This window comes from Amphibalanus amphitrite, unplaced genomic scaffold (genome assembly GCF_019059575.1).
Source record: "Amphibalanus amphitrite isolate SeventyFive unplaced genomic scaffold, NRLGWU_Aamphi_draft 000014F_arrow, whole genome shotgun sequence".
NCBI classification, from domain to species: domain Eukaryota; kingdom Metazoa; phylum Arthropoda; class Thecostraca; order Balanomorpha; family Balanidae; genus Amphibalanus; species Amphibalanus amphitrite.
In genome coordinates this window covers 744958-765960 of record NW_024881510.1, presented here as the reverse complement: position 1 = coordinate 765960, position 21003 = coordinate 744958, and the positions used below count along the sequence as shown (strand labels likewise).

The 21003-nt window shown below is 49.8% G+C and overlaps 1 protein-coding gene across 4 annotated transcripts in view; it reads right to left on the bottom strand.

Moving 5' to 3' along the window:
- The window catches only part of LOC122384262 (transmembrane protein 107-like), a 62455-nt gene that overhangs the window by 7901 nt on the left and 33551 nt on the right, over positions 1-21003 (bottom strand). Inside the window, exons 1-4 of one of the 4 annotated variants that reach the window (XM_043371484.1) lie at positions 12242-12490; positions 11387-11473; positions 10859-10926; positions 8120-8220 (exon numbers count right to left, since the gene is read on the bottom strand). In XM_043371484.1, coding sequence (XP_043227419.1) covers positions 8120-8220; positions 10859-10926; positions 11387-11473 — 256 coding nt within the window. In that variant the 5' untranslated portion in view covers positions 12242-12490. Of the gene's footprint in view, positions 1-8119; positions 8221-9060; positions 9100-10858; positions 10927-11386; positions 11474-12004; positions 12077-12241; positions 12491-21003 lie in introns of those variants that run through there. The other 3 variants (XM_043371472.1, XM_043371463.1, XR_006257006.1) reach the window with 3 other exon arrangements.

Genomic DNA, 21003 nt, shown 5'->3' with positions numbered 1-21003 from the left:
AAAGTATATAGGTACAAATAAATATATCTATTTAAAAAAAATCTCATAAACAAGATTCAGGCAATGTATGGGCTCTGTTTAGGTAAAAACAAAATATGCTCCAAGAAGTTGCCCGTGGTTGCAAAAAAAAAAAAAAACTCGCTGCTTCGTGGCTCGATTATTCCACAACACGTTTCAAAAGGCGTCCAAGTATTCCGCTCAGAGCCTTGAAAAGGGTTTGGCAATTACTCAAAAACGTCAATCGATACAATATCATAGATGGAATGTCAGGTTGATACAATGTTCGAACAGCCGTTAGTTGAATATTGGAAAAAAATTAACTCGAGTTTGGAGCACGAACGAAGGAACCCGTTGGCAAGTCAGTCACATACACGTATGTAAAAGTCTGGCTAGTTTGGGTTATAATAAGTAATAACCGAGCTACGTAATGTGTAGAAAATGATATTAATACATGCTTTACGGTGCGTTCACTGGAGATTAATCGTGCATTAATTCGAAGGTAGCCGTGCACCAATTTAAATTGGTGCACGCGCGTGCAGTGATGAATTTCTCGACTGAAGTTTTTCGGAAGGGGCATTGACTTTATTCTTAGAATTCCCATAAAAGGCCCTTTTAGTGTCGTGGACTAAGTTTAATTTTAATTCAAATTCGCACCGTTAAGCATGTATTAATTAGTTTAACACATGGTTTCCGTGCCTAAATGGTTTTAACGCACTCGTGGATGGAATGGAGCACTTGTGCGTTAATGCACTCGTTTCACTCGTGCATTAACACACTCGTGCTCCAATCCATCCACGTCGTGCGTTAAAACCATTTACACACGGGAAACCATGTGTTAATATATATTCAAATGTCGCGGAAGAAAATAAAGCATAAAACCAATTAAATGAAATCAAAATAAATGAATAATGCAATGTGCAAATCATCGGAAGCCTCCCTGAGCAGTGCAGTGGCTCCTGAGATCGGATCTCTGGGTTGATGCTTGGGTGTCGCACGGTAGTGAAAGTGAATGTTACGTGGCGTGGCGTAACAGCAATTAATCGATGCCGTAAAGTGGGGCTATTTGAAACGGATTTTACAGTTTTTTGCCTCTCCCTTTAAGACGGCTCATATTTCTTATAGCATGTAAATTGCAAAAATGTAGTTTTCTGTGAGCTCTTTCATATAGGTGTATTTTGGTTCAGCTAGTAACAATGACTGAGGTTATTTTTTATGTTAAAGCCTGTCTCAAATAGCCCCATAGGGTGGGGCTATTTGAGACAGTTTTAGTTGCAAGGAAATTAAAGAATTTCGGTCACGCTAGAGATAATTTTTTTAAACGCCATGCATTTGTAAATTGAATTTTGATCATTTTGGCATAAATTGTTTTTTCAAAGACTGTTATATGACTTTTATATTCAATCTTTTCCTTTTTCGTAGGACACTTCATTTCGGTAGGGTATAAAATTGCATCACTATATGCTAAGGCTATCATAATATGGTGTGACCCATAGCTTTCAAACTGACGGGATGATCATCAAGGACCATTTTAAAGTCATCGACAGTAAAATTTTGAAAGTAAGTTTTTGTATATAGCCCCGGTGACGTGAAAACAGATATACCGAAAGTCGGTGGGGCTATTTGAGACAGTCTCGCTACCTTATGAAGCACACTCTAATGAATCAAACAAGGCAAAAGGTTTCCCAAAACATTTGAGTGAATGGTCTGCATGATTGTTTGTTCCATTGTACATCTCCATGCGAAGAAATAACAGAAAAATGTTAAACGGTTTTGATTTTATGCCGATTTTCCTCGATCGCTGCATGCCGCATCAATTGGCCGGTTACCCTACCACATCAAGTACTTGGATAGGCTCACCTAACAGTACGTTCATGTGTTAAGTAACATTCGATGGTGTTTTTTGGTCAACCAAGGTAGACATATGTTGATTGTCGAATGAGTCAGTGACTGATGAAGCACATTTTAAGCACATATTCATCAGAATAATTAGTTTGGTCACCAGCTAAAGGGTTATTATGTTACACTACGAACATGTAAATATTGCTTGCTGCTTAAATTACCTACCATGAACCCACTGCACGTTTATGACCACGACCGATTCACCGGTGTTGCTCATGTCGAACGGTCGATGCACTTCAGGTAGATGGCGGCAAGTCTTCTCGGGTGCATCGCATCACCGTTATCATCAGCTATTTGGCATATCTGTTGAGGTTTGACCAGGTGGGCATCATCGGGATTCTGAGACAATGGGTTACGCAATCGGCAGTACCGTTAACAATATATAATATTTTCATGAAAAATGTGCTTAACCTATAAGCAAAAAGGTAGTAGCGATAGATACAGTGGCGAAGCTGTTAAAACTTCACCTTTTTTAAGTTGCAGGTAGGGGTCCTTTTCGAGCAACTTAAATTGTGCGTTTTTCTGTATTTCGTATTTTATTGCAAATTTCTTTCAGAACTTTTCGAAATTTTCAAAAAGGTTATTCAGAGCATTCATTGTTCAATTCCACATCAGCCTAAGCATAAATGACGAAAAAACATCAAACGGTTTTCATTTTACAGCGATTTTACTATACCATTGCCTTGCTGTCTCAAATAGCCCCACTGTCTCAAATAGCCCCACTTTACGGTGGGTAAAAAGAAAGGCTCAAAGGGAAAATCCAGTAAATACCACGGCTCAGTACACAACAACATCACCAATAAGGACACTGATAGCTTACATCAGCTGAAGCACCCGCCTCCCAAATTCCAACAACATGCACACACACCACCACCACCACCAGCAAAAAAAAAAAAAACTATCTACATGATCCTGTATGACATGCAGAAGAAAGATCTAAATACCCAGGACATTAGACACAAAACGACAAACTATATGCACGATCAATGTGTACCGCGAGAAAGCCGAGGCATTGATGTGGACCAAGCCAGGGCCAAACTGGACATACCCAGTCCTGCCTTGCGGCGAATGCGCAATGTGCAATATGTATGCATGCGTCCACCAATGATAAGTATCCTCCCCGACCAATCGACAGCCTACATCTTCGTTCATTAGGGTTTACGGGCGCGTCGACTGCGGTGGTCATTTTGCGCCCAGACAGTACTTCTTTGCCAAAAGCATTCCAAACAGCAGCAGTTGTTGTTTGCAAACTCCCTTCAATCCCAAATTCGGATCTTTTTCTTGAGGAAAACAAAAATTCACGTAAGCAGAAAAACTGGTTATATGATCTAAACAAAAACCTTTTACCTACAGGGTGGAAAGTAATTACGCGAACATGTATTTTCTTACAATTTCGCCCGTCAGTGGAGATTTTGTATGAACGCGGGCTGTTATGGAACATGACTGGTCGTGTTTGTTGTCGCCTCATCTAACAAAAGTGACCTTACTTTGAAAAATGACTTGGAAGGTCTACAACACCTCTCGGCTTCGAGTGGTGCTGACGCCATACGCTGCTCAAGACCAAAATGGGCAAAGAGCTCAATTTGAAGTTGCCAGGGAAAGCGTTTGTGATTATTTTGGCTGGATTGGTGCGGAAGGGACTCGGAACGGTCTCGGCACCAGCATTACTCAATTACACGTTTGGTTGAAGCATGATAAAACTTAAGAGGACTTAAAAAGCAAAGCCGTTGGCGGCAGTAAAACCTCGGCGAATTCAGGCGCCGAATGGGTGGTCACCATTTCCGCGACCAAACGACAACAGTCGACCCGAAAACAGGCGAAATGGTTTACTTTGGCCGGGTACCCGATCTAAGATATCACGATTCATACATAAGTCCGTGAAAATTCGAAAATCAAGCCGTACAAACAATCGAGATGGCCAAAATTCATGAATTAACAGCAGAATTGTTAATTTAAAGGCCGCCGTCCACTGCGACGGAATTCCGTCCGGAGTCCGTCCGGAATGTCGCCGCAAGCTGGCCGCATCCGGTCCGGATGCGGTCCGGATGCGGTCCGGATGCGGAGAGCTAATAAATGTTTCCTATCACTTATTACCAAATAAAATATTGCAAGTAACCAGCAGCGAATACTCTTGCCATTCTAAGGAAATAATTTTTACTTACTTCATGATGATCGAGTTCCAATTCTTCGTACAATTCACAATGTTTGCCTCCGATACGGCCCCAAACCACGTCTGTTCCGGACGTTCCGGATGCGTTTTCCGCAGAAAAGTTCAACGCGTCGGACATCACTCTTCCGTCTCCGTAGCAACCGCATCCGAAACGCATGCGGAGAGCTGACGGAAAATCAACAGCTGATTGCCGTTCGGATGCGGTCCGGACGGAGCGCACACGATTTCCGTACGGACCGGATGCGCCCATAGGGTTCTGTGTTAAATTCCGTACGGAACGCACGCGTTCCGCACAGTGGACGGCGGCCTTAAGTCAATTTAAGTTTTCTAAAGACCGCCAAACCTGAACAGAGGAGGACAGGCAGCTGGCTTTGTGGTTGGGTGAGACATCTTCGAAGCTATTTCATCCGTCAAACCTGCAGAACAACGCGTTGGGGGCTGCTGATGCGTCCGATGTCCCGCCCGTCCCAACCTTCAAACATCCGGCAAAGGAACACACATCAGCGTGTTATGAGCGCCCGGATGGTGTCAGAATTGCATGTAGTGACCAACAAGGCCACCAAAAATAAAGTATACAACTAGTGGAACATCCTTCCAGACGAGTCTCTTTATCTAATCCATCAATGCACCAAAAGGGGCAAAATGATTGAGCGCACTTTTGTGCCCGACGCAAAGAAAATCTTCTTCATGATTGATAAAGTCCTTCCTCTCACGGCCAAAAAGACGCAAGACTGGTGCTTTGAGAACCCGTTCTTCTTCTGGGCATATAATGGTCAATCTGGGAATAGCCCAGACCTCAATTTGATCAAAAATATCCAGGCGACTCTTCAGGAGAGCGTCTAAGAGCTGCTAGTAGCCACCAACATCGATTGCCTCACCAGACAGCTCCAGGAGGCGTGGACTAAGCTTTGGCCAACAGTGCTTGACATGCTCATGTCAATTATGCCTGAACGCCTTTGTCATGTGCGGAATATATGAAAAGATGAAATTTTCATGTCACCGCCGCTTTTTCCATTGCTATAAGACGAAAAAGTATGTTCGCGTAATTACTTTCCACCCTGTACCTCGAGCGCTTTTACCTACCTCGAGCAGCTTGAGCGAAGTTTCGAAAAAAAAACATTTTTAGCTTAAATGGCTTCCTTTGAGTATGTGATGATATGTTGGTAAAACATGTTTTTTTTTTTTTGTTACTATATAGTAATCAGTCATAGACGTTTCAGGCAAATATTAACCCGCGCCCCACTGGAGGGGGGCTATTTATAGCCCCCCTCCCGTTTTTCTGCAATAACTTCCAAACCGCTTGACGGATCGACGCCAAACTTTCAGTACCTTCGGCTGCATCAATTTGACACCTTGTTTCAAAATTTGAACTTCGTAGCTACCATAGGTCGGCCGGAAATGACGTCAGAGTGACGTCATGTTCGTCCGATTTCGACGCAAAACATTGAACCACGGCAATCGCTCCCAAGGCCTCAGTTTTTAAGCTAGATCCAATTTCTTTGCATGAAAGGACTCAGAATTGACCGCGCTATCAAACTGCTATCTCGGATTTTCAAAATTTTGAAAATTTCGAAAATTATATATAATAATATTCAAAATTTATATTTTTATATTTTTTTTTCAAAAAGTTTTTGACTTTTCGAAAAAAACGGAATATATGTGACAGAACGCATGATTATGACTAACTCTAGCAAGTTTTAGCTAAATATCTTCAAAAATGGCCAAGTTATACGCATTATTGCAAAGAAATTCACAATTATTAATTTTTCAAATCAATTTTTCAGTACGTATTTGACATCGTACACCAATATAAATGACACCATCGTGTTCCTGAGCTCAAACTGCATCCAATAGACACCTTTTTTGTTGGAAAATTTTAACGTCAAAATTTGACCTTTTTTGACCTGAAAGTGACCTGACCTAAGCTAAATTCGACTCAAAATGACCTCGAATGACACAGACGACATCAAATTCGAAATCTATGGCCTAAATGGACCATAAAACATGTGTCACGTGACCGACGCATGATATAATATTTCCGTGACCTGTGATGACCTGACCCTGACCTGAAAATCAAAGTACAAGTTTGGTACCCTCAAGGTAGCTAGAGCATCTGTTCACGAGTGTGGAAACCAAAAATGAGCCTGATCTGACTTGAAGGCGGCGACCAGAGCTCAAAATAGGAACAAGCCAAAATGCTAATAATTTTTACTTTGACCTGACCTGTGACGTCATCGGTGACCTCGAGGTCAATGAAATTAGGTTTCGCTCGACAGTTTTTCCGGGGCTATCAGACGCCGTTTGAATTTTGACGATCGGCCCAGTAGTTTCGGAGTTAGGAGGGGGGGGGGCTATGAATAGCCCCCCCCCCCCCCGTAGGGCGTGTTATACACAGACCCCAGTGGGGCGCGGGTTAAACATGACATCAAGGCACTTCGTGTTTACTTTATGTACAGGGTGTCCGGAAATTGATTGCGCACTCTTCTAGTCCACTTAACAAAGAAACAAAACATGCATGGGTCATGGTTTATTTACCGATATACCCTCCACCCAATCGCACACACTCCCTCATACGGTCGTGCATGCCACACATCAGGTTATACAGTGTCTCTGCACTAATGCTGAGCCACGCTCGCTGGAGGTTCCTGATAAGCGCTTGCTCGGTGATAGCCGGCTCCATCATGTCGAGCTCGCTCTGCACGATAGCCGCAATTTCTCGATAGGAGACGGACCAGGGCTGTTGCCCATCCATACACCCTTGTCCCAAAGCCCTGGGAAGTTGTCCCAGCACCACCGTTGAGTGCTGGCGTCGTGATGAGCTGAAGCACCGTCTTGCCGGAAGATCGCCTCGGGACATCTTCGGGAGCAGCTCGACCTGTGTTGGCGCCCCCGTCTGCCTCTTCCGCTCATCGCGGACGCTGCAGACTTCTTCAGAACTCCTTCACGTAGTACTGGGCCGTCACGGTCTGACCGCGGGGGAAGATGTGGAGCTCTGACAGGCCTCAATGACTCATCATGGCTCAGACCATGAGTTTCAGCGGCTGCTTCACCGTGTCGATGGCAGGTACTTCAGCACTGTTGTGCGCCCAGACGCGCTCGTTCTGGCGATTCAGCGGGTGCATGAGCTCGAACACAGACTCATTGCTGAACAAGACGCGCCGCCAGTCCTGAATGGTCCAGTTCTTCTGCTCCCGGGCAAATACCAGACACTTCAGCTTCTGGGCTTCGGCCAGTTTTGGCTGCCGGCGCAGATTGAGCGGTTTGAGACCCAGGCACTTGGCCATGTAGTTGTGAACAGTGGTCTTCTACACCGCTTGACCCTTCTCAGTCAGCTTTTTGGTCAGTTTCCGCGTCGATTGGCGTCTTTTCAGCACGGCCTTAGCGAGCACGATTTTGGCCACTCTGCTCAGCACAGTTTTTCTCCCACGGCCCTTGCGATTCTTCAGTGCTGCACCGCTGCGGTCGAGAACCAGTCAGTAATGAAGGGTCCGGCGAGATACATCCACTTGTCGGGCAACATCACCTACCGTCATCCCGGTTTCAACCATTCCAACCGCGCGGTGGTGCGTCGCCAAAGTGTGCTCCCTCACCATTCCTCATATGTGGTCCGCGCGCGAAGACTACCTCTCGGAAAGCGACCAGTGGCCACTCACTGCCGCTGGGGTCAGGTCACCTGCTGGGTCACGTGATCACCTGACACGCTGGGGTGCCCGGGGGCGGGGTTGCGAACATCCCTAAGCGGTTTGGCGGGAGCACGTGCAAGATACGTGAATATGGACAGTGTGCAAACAATTTCCGGACACCCTGTAATAGTCCCTAGTTCTGTCGAAGGTCGTTTGAAGACTTTCATCAAATTATCGTTCGGATGATTTAATTTTTGTGTGAAATCATGAGAGCTGCATGCTTAAAACCTTTAGAGTACAATACAATTTCAATCACTACACCTACAGCTATCGGCAGCTCTCAGTGGGGGCCGGGGGTGTTAGAGCCACTGCTGCGAGCCGCTGCGTCAGGGGCCGGGTGCCAGTCCCCGGCCGCGTCAAAGGATACAGATCATTGCCGCCGTCGGGATGAACATGGAGATACCGAGGAAGAAGCCGAGCAGCTCCAGCAGCATCAGAGCCGCAGCCACGCCCAGTCCCACCGCCAGCCTGCCAACAGCGCAACAAAACACCAACACTGACTGTAAACCATACAACAGCATCAGAGCCGCAGCCACGGTCAGTGCGACGGCCAGCCTGCCAACAGCGCAACAAAACACGAACACTGACTGTGAGGCCATACAACAGCATCAGAGCCGCAGCCACGCCCAGTCCCACCGCCAGCCTGCCAACAGCGCAACAAAACACGAACACTGACTGTGAGGCCATACAACAACATCAGAGCAACAGCCACGGTCAGTGCGACGGCCAGCCTGCCAACAGCGCACCAAAACACGAACACTGACTGTGAGGCCATACAACAGCATCAGAGCCGCAGCCACGCCCAGTCCCACTGCCAGCCTGCCAACAGCGCAACAAAACACGAACACTGACTGTGAGGCCATACAACAGCATTAGAGCCGCAGCCACGCCCAGTCCCACCGCCAGCCTGCCAACAGCGCAACAAAACACGAACACTGACTGTGAGGCCATACAACAGCATCAGAGCAACAGCCACGGTCAGTGCGACGGCCAGCCTGCCAACAGCGCAACAAAACACGAACACTGACTGTGAGGCCATACAACAGCATCAGAGCCGCAGCCACGCCCAGTCCCACCGCCAGCCTGCCAACAGCGCAACAAAACACGAACACTGACTGTGAGGCCATACAACAACATCAGAGCAACAGCCACGGTCAGTGCGACGGCCAGCCTGCCAACAGCGCACCAAAACACGAACACTGACTGTGAGGCCATACAACAGCATCAGAGCCGCAGCCACGCCCAGTCCCACTGCCAACCTGCCAACAGCGCAACAAAACACGAACACTGACTGTGAGGCCATACAACAGCATTAGAGCCGCAGCCACGCCCAGTCCCACCGCCAGCCTGCCAACAGCGCAACAAAACACAAACACTGACTGTGAGGCCATACAACAGCATCAGAGCCGCAGCCACGCCCAGTCCCACGGCCAGCCTGCCAACAGCGCAACAAAACACAAACACCGGCTGTGAGGCCATACAACAGCATTAGAGCCGCAGCCACGGTCAGTGCGACGGCTAGCCTGCCAACAGCATAACAAACACGGTCGCCTCCGAACAGCGAAACAAACACTGCCACCTATCAACTATCAAACAAATCTTTAATGTCAAGGCGCGTCGTAAGACTCGCTGGGAAACGGCTAAGTTTTATACTGGCTTCATATTGCCTCGGGTCTTTTTTCATAATGCATTCTATTATATATTTTTCTAAGCTTGGCCCCAAAGCACATCGTCGGACTTCCTGAATATCTTATTTCTTTCCTAGCCAGTATTATCCGATTTTGAGGGCCGTTTATTCCTTTGAAACATTAACTTGAGATCACTATCGAAATGCTGATTCTAACTTTTGACCCTGGTCTGACATTTATGATCTTGTAAATTGACTTAAAAGCATCAATTTCAAGTTCATTCGAATCGTCTCTTCGGGTCTCATCGTTTAGTACTGCCTTTGCTCGTAAGTTACCTGGACTTTGACAGGAATAAAACTCCCCCGGCCCTGGTGGTCGGAAATACACTCGAAAACGGTCCATTGTTGCTCAGAGGGTGCCTCTGGTAGTGAAGGGATGGTTTTGGTTGGACATCCTCTAATGTTTATATTCATGTTATATATGATATTACTTCGGCGTTTTCTGACGACGACGTCTAATTATTCGCCCACCCAAGTGAGCAGGAAATCAGCCTACCAGCGCCACCTGTCGTTAAGTCTAAAACTAGGGCTTGAGCCCCCGGAGAAGGTAGCGCCACCATCCACCCCCCCCCCCCCCCAGCGTAATGGTATCGGCAGCGAATAGTTTGCGGATCGTCCAGCAGGTCGGCGCTAGTAGTCGGACCTTGGTCAGACCACAGCGGCACTGGGACCCAGGTTTCACACAGATTTTATAGGAGAGGCCTGGGTGGTGTTCCTACGTAACGTATGCTAAGTCGTAAGGAGGCACAGGAACGCGGCTGTAGACAAATGGCCCGACCGGGACGACCGCCCACGGGTTTCGCGGCAGCGATGAGATACAAGTGAAGCAAAAATCACAAGTTTTTTTTTTTTGTTTTGTTGGGTTAGGCCCTTTCGGTCTGACAAGACCATTGCAGAGCCGGAAGGATGATAGGAATTAGGGGGAGACATTGGTCTGGGCAGGCATCCTAGTGAGTCGCCGGGGCTGAGCCCGTCCAGAGGACAGGCCACCCAGTCCCATGGCACTCACTGCACCCGGCTACGGGGTGCGCTCCCTCAGGAGCAGCGGTGCCGCTCCAAGGGAGCAGCCCGCGTGAGATAAAGTTGCCTGTCCAGCCCGGAGGGGAGTTGCGGCGTGGAGGAGAAGGATTTCAGTATCCTGAGGATAGAAGCACGGAACGGATGTACACAAGGAACACCCGGTCCATTGTCAAGTGTCAACCAACCGGTCCATGGTCCTCGCAAGCTCAACCTGCCCTAGGATCCAGCACCACAATCTTGTCCAGTCCAGTAGATGATCTAGTATACTCTCAAGAAGCAAGAAGTAATCTTGTCCCGTCGATCCAAACCGACGAAATGATCCTCCCCCTTTTGGGAGGATTACCCCAGACCTCCCTCCCGGTTCCTGCGGCCCCTCAGCGCCCTCTGCCCGCCACTCACTCTGTGTCCTTGGTCTGAAACTCCTCGTCCGTGTAGTCCAGCGGCAGGCAGGCACTCACGTTCTCCTCCTGAAACAGGCAGACACGGGCGCCACTCGTGACACGATCCACACAGGTCACAACTCGTGCACATTGCTGTCTCTGTACTACGTCATACACGATACATACGTATGTGACATGGCGCGTACCCTGTATCCGCAATGTGGCATACTATAGTTTACTGTGCCCCTTTACAGTGACACAGCGCCTCTCACACACGCGACTGCTGAGGGCATTTCTGGACCCACTGCACTAGCACGTGTCGTGGCTGATGGGGTCTCTAAACGCACGAAATTGTTCGGCAAAGGAGAGCACACCAACAACATTCGATTGCAATGTAGGTTTGGTTGTCAAATCCAGCAAAACACTTTTTTACACTGGTGACAAAAGCTGCTGAATGAGTGTTCACTGTTCAAGGTGCGGCAACATAGTTTTCAGGTCAACAACTGAATATCCAATATTGATATAGCACCACAGAGCACTGACTCACCCGCGCCATTAGGAGAGTCATGGTGAGAGTCAGATGAGACATTATGCTCAGGAAGCGAGCAGGCACCAGACCGTCCAGTCGCAACATCTGGAACGACAGACATTGAAAGATATCAGTTAACAATGAACAGTAAACCATGGGTATAAAGCTGAAAACAGATAAAAGGGATCAGAAACACAATAAAAATTAAGCTGGAATCAAGAGTGGGTACAAGTCAGTAGACCACAGAAACCTAGGTGGAATCAGATAAGACGACAGTAAACCGCAGACAACAAGCTGGTATGATACTAAAGCAGGAATAAGTAACTAACCCACAAAGACCGATCTGGAGTAAGACAAGTCAGTAAGCTACACACAACTGAAATCAGAGTGGACACAAGTCAGTAAGCCATTCATAGGCAACTGGCTGAAATCATATCACAGTGAAGTCAGCTCATTCTAGCTGGATCAGTGATCCACATAAATGGTACTGGAATCAAACCAAAGTTAATACAGGTCAGTAAGCCACACACACCGAGTGCTCACATTTCTCACAGTGGAAACAATTACCTAAACCACAACACTGGGTGATGACTGATTGCAGTAGAAAGACAAACACAAGTCAAGTGAATCACATACTTTGAGGTAGAATCAGATCACAGAGGGCACAAGTCAGTAAGCCACGGGCGCGGAGCTTGTAAAACAGTTCACAAATAAACCAATCAAATTGAACAGAGACATGTGGGCTCAAACCACAGTGAACAGCCAACCAGACACCAGGCTGAGAAGCCTGGGCCTTGGACAAGCCTGGTAGGTATCAGGTCATTCGCCAGATAGGGCCTTGATTCACCCACCGATCGGCTCTAACCAACTCACAGTTGAGATCAGACGAGAAGCAAAAATCAATATCAAAATTGCTGCAGCCTGTGTAGACACCAGACAGGCTTTGAAGTGCAGTCTTCGAAGACTGCACCAGTGACATCTGGGTTACCAAAGGAGACTCGCTAAAGTACCGCCTTTCCCCCACAGATGTCAGCACTGACGGCACCAGAAAATCGTCCCATCGCGCTACGCCGCAGCGCAGGCCCCATCGCGCTACGCCGCAGCGCAGCTCGATATCAAATCGGCTGGAGCCCTTTTTGGCGCACGCTATTCGAATTTCAAATTGCATGTTTGGCCATATGCACGCGCGCTGCGCAGTTCATCACCCTAGACGGAATGTTGGGTCGCTACACCACATTCCTACATCTTGTTTGGCGTCCAATACAGCCGTAATGAGCGACGGACGTAAGCACGCAATGTGCTTTGCGCATCGCACAATGCCCAGTGTGTACGCTGAACACGTGAAGTGTCTTTATCCACACCGTTGACGGTGGTTGAAAAAGTAATAAAGGAGCTGTAGGTATCCCATCCCATTCACTAACCTTGTTTTATCTTCTAAATCATCCTCCACCCCTGGCTCATCCAGCGTCCCCTCCCACCCACTCACCCGACCCGTCCCATCCCATCCCTCCCCAGTCTGCCACACCAGCCTACCCCACCCATAAAGCAGCCACTAACGCGTGATTCCTTTGCGCTCTAAACCAGCTCACAGATTAACGTTACCCGGGCTGCTCATGGCCGGCCGCCCGCCATCAGGCCATCAGCTGGTGACGTGATGTGTGTGACATCAGTGCGTGACAAAGACCCGTCACCGAGCCCCGGAAGTGGTACCATTCACGTGACGGTCTGTGCGCGGTGACAGCACTGTGCGCACGGCACGGGACAGAGCGGCGACCGTGACCACTCTCCCCGCACTACCGGCTGGTCACTCTTCCGACCTCTTCCGACCGCGGTCAAACGTTCGACAGACAGCCTCTGTGGCGGAGTGTATAGGCTGAAGACTGTCCACGGCTGAGCCTCCCTGCTAGATGAACCAAGCTACTGGCAACTCTGCGGCGTGCTCCAGTCCACAGTCTTGCTTGTAAACCGTCCACCGCGCAGTCCAAAATCAAAGGGGTGAGCCCCCTGTCCACCGTTCAAAATCGCAGGGATAAGCCCACGCAGGGCCAAAAGGGTCAGTTCTCCGTCCCCCACTGTGTAATTCTTTCATTGGGTTCCATCCATCCACATTCCAGAGGGTCATTAAACACATCCACTGGGTCCCGTGTCAGTGCCGCCGCCGCCGACAGCGCTGCGCGCGTCCACCAGCGATCCGCCCGGGCAGCGGAGGACACGCGCTGATGACGCCACCGGCGCGGCCGGCTGACGTCACCTACCGGATGACGCGGCCCTGGTCCGGTCGGCCCACGAACCGGGGTGGTCAGGTAAATGGGGAACGGTGGTCTGTCTGTCTGACAATTAACGCTCAGCACCGTCTGCCTGGTTCGGCGCCAACAGTCTAACCCACTCCACTGATCGTGCCCGTTTTTTTTTCTCGCCAGATTGCAGTGAATGGAATGACAACAGTTTTGACCACAGTTGGGTGCTGCAATACACATGCAATGCGTTGGCTATTGCAATGCATTAAAGTATTCGGCACGCCAGATGGTCTCCGGTATGCAAACACTCGGGCGGACGGGTGCTGTCAATCAACATCAGTTTTCGGCTGATTTTGATGATAATCGACCTAAGGAGCACTGGAAAAAAAACGCTTCGACGAAGACAGACTGAACTACGCATCAGCCGGGACATCAGGCGCCCCAACTCCAAGCCTTAGCAGTAAGCCATTTGAGACACGGGGCGCCCTATCCCTGAGTCTGAGACATGAAGCGCCCTGGTTGTGACTTGTGAGCCATCTCTGACTCTGAAGCCCTAGCTGTGAGCCATCTGAAACATCCTAGCTCTGAGCATCTGAGACAGGGGGCGCCCTCATTCCAAACCAGACACGGGGGGTGGTGATAATGTGAGCTCACTCCCAGTCATGAACACGAGGCGCCCTCAATACGAGCCAGGCACGGGAAGCGGTGAATGTAACAATGTGCGCTCAGTCAGCCAAGACACGTAATACACGCCACAAAGCTCTGGTTTGACAGCCATCTACATACGGTTCACTCTCACTGGCCGCAAACATGGAGCATGACGTATTTCGGAGCGCACCACTTCACCGCCCTTCCAAAGCGAAACAGATGCAACTCAATTCACGGCTCAATTCACAGCATGTGCAGCGCCTAGTCTCGGGCATGTAAAAGCAGTGCTTAAAATCAAAAGTGATCAACATGTGTCTGCAGGACCACTCTGGAGACCATTATAGGAGCGGAGGTTTTGCCGTCCATGTAGACCATCGACCCTTTGCGACCTGGCTTTTAACCCGCGCCGGGCCGGTGCTCTGAGATTCCGCGCCGGGCCGGGGGGGGGGGTGTCTGAACACCCCCCCCTTCTAACTCGGCTCCTGGGCCACGTAGCGACACGCGGTAAGCGGCAATCGAAAGAACGTCCAAAATAAGGACGAAAACACTTAGGTCATTTTTTGGGTCAGGTCAAAGATCAGGTCACCAGAGGTCACCAAAGGTCAAATGTCCACTATTTCAACATTTTGGAAACTGCCAACGGCTATCTCGGGAACCGATAGAGCTACAGCACCGCGGAAAAGCGCATTCGATAGCCCTTTTACAGACCTTTCTGATTAATGTTCTCAGATTTGACCTCAGGTCAACGGTTTAGCCTCCAGGGGGCAAAAACTCCAAAAATAGCCGTTTTTACGAAAAACGTTTTTTCGGCAATAACTTTTGACTCAAAAGAGTCATGACATTACTTTTGCCACCATCGTGTTCCTCTCGTCGAGACGCGTCGAATGAACAATAAGTTGACCTTGAAAAGTCAACTTGAAAATTTGACATCAGGTCAAGGTCATGACCTGACCGGAAAAGGTCATGTTGCATATCAGTCGATCCGCAACGTCGAGCCGAACACATCTAAGGCGTTTTCAGCGCTCTAGCACGTCTCTATCAGAAGTTATTAGCGAAAAACTGTTAGATTCTGTTCGTGACCTGAGATGACCTCGGGGACATAACGAGGGGTCACAGTTGCCATTTTCCGGTTCAGTGAGTCCATTTTACCTACATCTCGATGTTTGAGAGTGTCTAGAATAACGTTCGTGCAAAACAGACGCTTTTCAATTTTCTCCCATTGACTTATAATGGAGAGGTCGCAAAATTGACCTGACCTTAGGTCACCGATATCAAAATTCCGAGATATACATTTTATAGATAATGTTGCTCTAATCAATCGCTGAAAGTTTCAAGGCAATCGATCAATCGGTATAGCTATGACGAGCATTCTTATTTTTTCTGAGGTGAGGTCACTTGGCGTGACCTGGTGACCTGACCTAAGGTGATCTGGGTCTGAAATTTTCACAACATGTGCGGAAAAGATGCACAAACAGGTGTGCCAAAAACGGCGGCGCGGAGCGCCGCCGTTTTTGAGATATCTGCGAAAAACCGCAGGGGGGGTGTTCAAACACCCCCCCCCCGGCCCGGCGCGGGTAAACATCCCGTCAATGACAGTGCATGAAAATAAGCGAATTCACGATCATCAACTTTGGCGTTTGCCACCGCCCCCCCCCCTCCGCTCTTTCCAGCCTGACTGGGATAGCGAGGCGCTAGTAATCACGATCGCCTGAAAGGCCTAGATATCAGACCAGCGTATCTCGGACAATCAGATAGCTGCGCGGTCCAGCGACGGAGCGGCGAGCGGGACTTTCATGAACCGTCCGCTCCAGTTCGGGAGACAGCTACTCAGCAGTCTGTGCAAATCTGTGAATGGCTCTGCGGCGAGGCGCGGTAACTGGGCCTGGATCTCGTATCAGCAGGACATGGACTGTTTACGGCGACGGTACGGGGCTGGCGACCACCGACAGCGAGAGCCTCCCGGGGTCGCCGGGCGCGGAGCGCAGCGCCGAGCGCCCCCGCAGATACGCGGCGCGAGACGGGCGCTCAGCAGCCCCGGAGAGCGGCGTCACGGCATCACGGCGTCACGGCACGTCACGCGCCGTCCGTCACGCCGTCACGGCCGAACGCCGTGGAAAGTGACGGTAGGGAGAGCGAAGGCATGAGCCGAGCCGCAGTGACACGGAGAAACAGCGGCGGGCCGCAGCGGCGACACCGTCACTCCCACCAACTCAGCGAGAACAGAGCGAAGAAAGCAGGACCGGGACATTACATAATCACCATTACAATACATATTCCAGGGCTGCTGTAAGCAACAGGGAGGATTTATCTCGACCTTCTTCTTCCAACTTACGATTACCATGTTATGAGGGCGAGGTACACACTAATGTGTGCAAAAAAGCATGGCTGCAGAGCGACGTGCAATATAGGCTTCGGCTATTTCAGAGGAAAAGTATTGGGCGAGTAAGAACGTGGAACACTCCTCTTCACAAGGCGGCTGGAGCGGTAAGAACACTCGGGTTGGGTGGTAAGAATGCTCGATTGGGATGGAAGAGAGCTCAGTTGGGATGATTCGAGCGTTCGGTTGGGATGGTCCTTGGGATAAGACGTTCGGCTGAGATGGTAAGAACGCTCTGTTGTGATGGAGGACTCGGTAAGGATAAGGGCGCGGTACGAGTGGACATTGGCCATGGTCATAAAACATTCGTTTTATACTGCTCGTAACCTCTTATGTCGGACCTCCAGCGGGATGAAGAAGGGACGTGTTGACATGTTTGAATGAATCTCCTTATCTTTTTCTTTATTCGTTTCAGATTCTATCCGTGATCACTCAGGTATTTTCCTAAAAGCACCTTCAAGATAAAAATCAAGAAAATGAGTGACAAATACCGACTCAGCCGCCCACATCATGTCGGTTTTATGGAAGAGAAAAGTCACCATCTGTATGTACTGGCATGTCGCAAACTCCTTGGGTACCTACCTAAAAATTGGAGGGATAATGACTCGAGGGAGCATTCATTGAAAACAAGCATATGCTATTTTACAAGCAACACGAGTATCTCGATATTTTTAAGTGCATTTTCCAAAACTTGAATAGGTAAAGGTTACGTATAACACCACATCTTTAACACACCCCACTAACACAACGGTGCACTCCTTTTGCTATGCCTATGTGGCTAAAAGGGGAGGCATTACGTAACATTGCTCGATACACATCACAAAAATACTGCCTCCCTGATGTGTCAAATGGATAAGGCTTTACCATGGCAGGTGTGTAATGTTAAATAGATGCAAAACAAACATTTTTGGAGGAGCCCATCCATTGCGGTCGGCAGTAAGCCAGCCCATCGCTGCATCGCCCTATTCTGCTTCGCACGGCCATGGCGGAGGGCCAGTTTTCCTGGGCGACTAACGGGACGATGCCATACATTCCTGCCCGTCGATGGCGTGATTAACGTTACCGGGCCGGTCGAACGCCGTGGCCAGTCAGCCGCTCCAGCTGCGACGAAACCATACCGTCCTGGACGCCGTCATAAGAATAGCGAGCACGAAACTGAACGAACATCTGAGTTGGAAAATATCGAGAGATCACCTCGGCAGGTATCACTCACGGCATGACATGAAATAGCATGTATATGTAGAGCTGAGTTCGTTTTCAAATCAAGAGAACAAGAAAAGATCTGTAGAGTTCTAAATATATCTTTTAAATTTAGGAAGAATCTGGATTTGCCTTCTTGTCGAGGCTGAATGACCACTAAGTAGTGGCTGAGGGAACGGTAAGGAGCAGCGTCACCTGTGACACAACAACAGCATTCGAAGGCATAAACAGAAGTGCCGGACGTGTCAGCAGTATCGCCCTCATAACATAGTGGTCCCAATAAAAAGCGGGCCGTCGGGTGAATGGTGTCAATGTCGCCACCCGGTCAGTCCGGCGGCGAGGGTCAGGTCAGGCCACCAGGCCACCGCCTGTGGCACTTTTTGTGTGGAGATCGCCACCGGAGATTATCCGAGAAGGTCGGCTGTCGAAGACCTTGACATTGCAACCACCAACCGGTTCGGCGGGACACTGCGCCGGACAGGGAGCCCAGTACAGCAGCGGCTTAGCGTCGCGCCGGGAGGTCGAGACGCGCAGAAGCCTCTTGCACCAAAACAACTACCTGTGCAGGTAGATTGCGATTTACTTAGATTCTCTTGTATACGGGACAATGGGACATCCACTCAGACTGTCGCGTTAGTAGAAATTATACCGACTACATGTGGGTTTAAGCCATGAGCTGCCTGGACCAAGATAATTTACCATCGTCTGTTGGTTTACTACAAAAAATGATTTGTCGATTCTACCTAAATTTAGCTAGTTATTTTGCTAGTTAGCTATTTATTTTTAGCTAGTTATTTTGGTGCGCCGAGAAACATCTCGTTCCAGCACGGGTCTTAACCCTGACCGGCGCTGAAAAAGACAGTCCCAATAATCCCGGCGCCGTCGTGGGTCCCGGCCCAGGCCAGCGCCGGGAGGAGCGTCCCCTAGCCGGCCCCCACACCAGACTTTGGCCCAGACCAGCGCTGCACGGTGATCCTAGAGAGTTGTCATGACAACCTTGGCCCAGTCCAGAGAGCGCTGAGAAAACAGTAGTTCGCGCCAGCAGAGCGTGAGCCCGAGCAGCTGCTGCACGTCTGTCCAGCAGCCTCAGGAACCAGTGAACCATTGAAGTCATCGAATTGTCCATCTGATTAAACCCGGATCTAAGATATCTTGCCAGAGAAGAAATTCGCTGCCAGAGATCATTAAACTCCCGAGCGCTGATGGCACACATCTGAGATGACAACGTTCTGTTTCCATCGGGGCACAGTTAAAATCCGCCAAGTAGGTACAGTATGCACTGCAGCGCGACATACAGCCGACGACAGGCGGCGCACCCCGCGCGGCACAACTGTTTCTCATGGTACACCAATCTAAGCTTGCAGCGGAGTGGATTTCTTTTTCGTAAATCACGTTACAAATCCATGGGAGCGCTTTAGTAAGTCACAATCGTAGGGAAGGACAAATGATTTTGTGACCTCTAGGCCTAGGGGCATAGCCATCTTGTGAAGCAAGGTGACTTCTAAATACCGATTGGCCCATTCTGTGACCTCTGGTGACCGAGCGACCCACTGTGTGACCTTTGGTGACCGCGCAGCCTCTGTGACCTCTGGTGACCGGCCGTCCCACTATGTGAGCTCTTGACGAGAAGCCCCCACCTGACCTTGTGTAACGGCCCGGTAGTGTGTCCGCCGGCCGGTCACCGGCACTGTCCTCGGCTGGCGAAACGGGACCGGAGCGAGCGGCGCTCGTCGTCGCCCAGTGAGCCAGCCGCGCTCCCAGGCCAGTGTCGAGCGGACGACGACCCGGTATGGTGCGGCGGCACAGCGACAAGGTACAGCGGACAGACCCACAGGCGCGCGGCACGAATAGACGAATGGTAGGCACACAGCATGAGCGGCAGACTACCGTCCGACATACGACGGGAGGCACACGGCACGGCGGACAGAGCACAGAGCGGTACAAATGGTAGGTAAACAGCACAACAGACAGGCAACGGGAGGCACACGATGCAGCGGACAAGCACGATACGGTCAGAATGGCACAGCGGATATGAAACGGAGGACAAACTTCCATTGGTACCGGTGCCGGTGCCGGGTCCACACGGCGAAGCCGACTCAGCGGTACAGGGGGCCTCTGTTCGGTGATGAGCGGTCACCGAACGGTCACTGGGCATCGTGCTGAGCCTGATGCGGCTCAGTAGACAATGCAAATGCTGGCCGGACACCGTCACACGGCATAGACTACCGCACGCTACAGGAGGGGAAGCGCGGGGAAACCCGTCCCGACACCGCGGGGCAGGAACACCGGACGCGCAGAGAAACAATCGCACTGTATTGAAAACTGGGGCATCGATTGACCACATTATTTGCTACACAAGTCGAAAATTAAAGCTACGACCGCGTCGTTGTTTGTGCTAAGTCAACGGGGAAAATCCTTCTTAATGCGAACACAGTGAACACATCCCTGCCCGACCCTCGTCGCAATACCCCATGCCCATTGCCAGCGCAGTGCCATTTATCAGTCCCTAGTCGCGGCACGCCCGGGTCACCTGCGGGTATAGGGGATCTCCCCGCTCTCCAGCCCGCGCTCGCTCGCCGAGCGGTGAGTCGGCATATTCAGTACCTGGAGGGGCCGGCTGTGTCTGTGTGTGCGCGCCGCAGCCAGGCGCGTAACCACCACTGGGGACACTGGGGACCGGTCCCCAGTAACTTTTGGGTTACTGGGGACCGTCCCCAGTAAAACCGATGACCTCCTCAGTTTGCTTAAATAGCCAAATATTTTCTCTAAATCGACGTGAAGAGTAATATGTAGTCAACGGAAGACAAAACAATGGATGTTTTGTTTAGCCAACGCTCGGGTGGGCCCCTCGGCCAATCTCGCCATGGGGGTTGGGGGCTTTTTGGCCACACCAGATTATCTCGGAAAGTAAGCAAGCTAGAAAGACGCGGTAAAAAGCAAAGCAACAAAGAGCTCACTACAGTATCTTTTAAGAATTACCTATGTCATGTTTTATCAGGTCATCGCTGAGGTCACTGGAGGTCACTAAAGGTAAAATTTTCACGAACTTTTGTTCCCAATTTTGACAACTGTTCACACAAATCGGCGCATAAGTCAGGAACCAATAGAGCTGCAGTGCTGCGGGAAAGCGCATTCGATAGCTGTTTCAAATGCTCTTAGCTTTGACCTAAGGT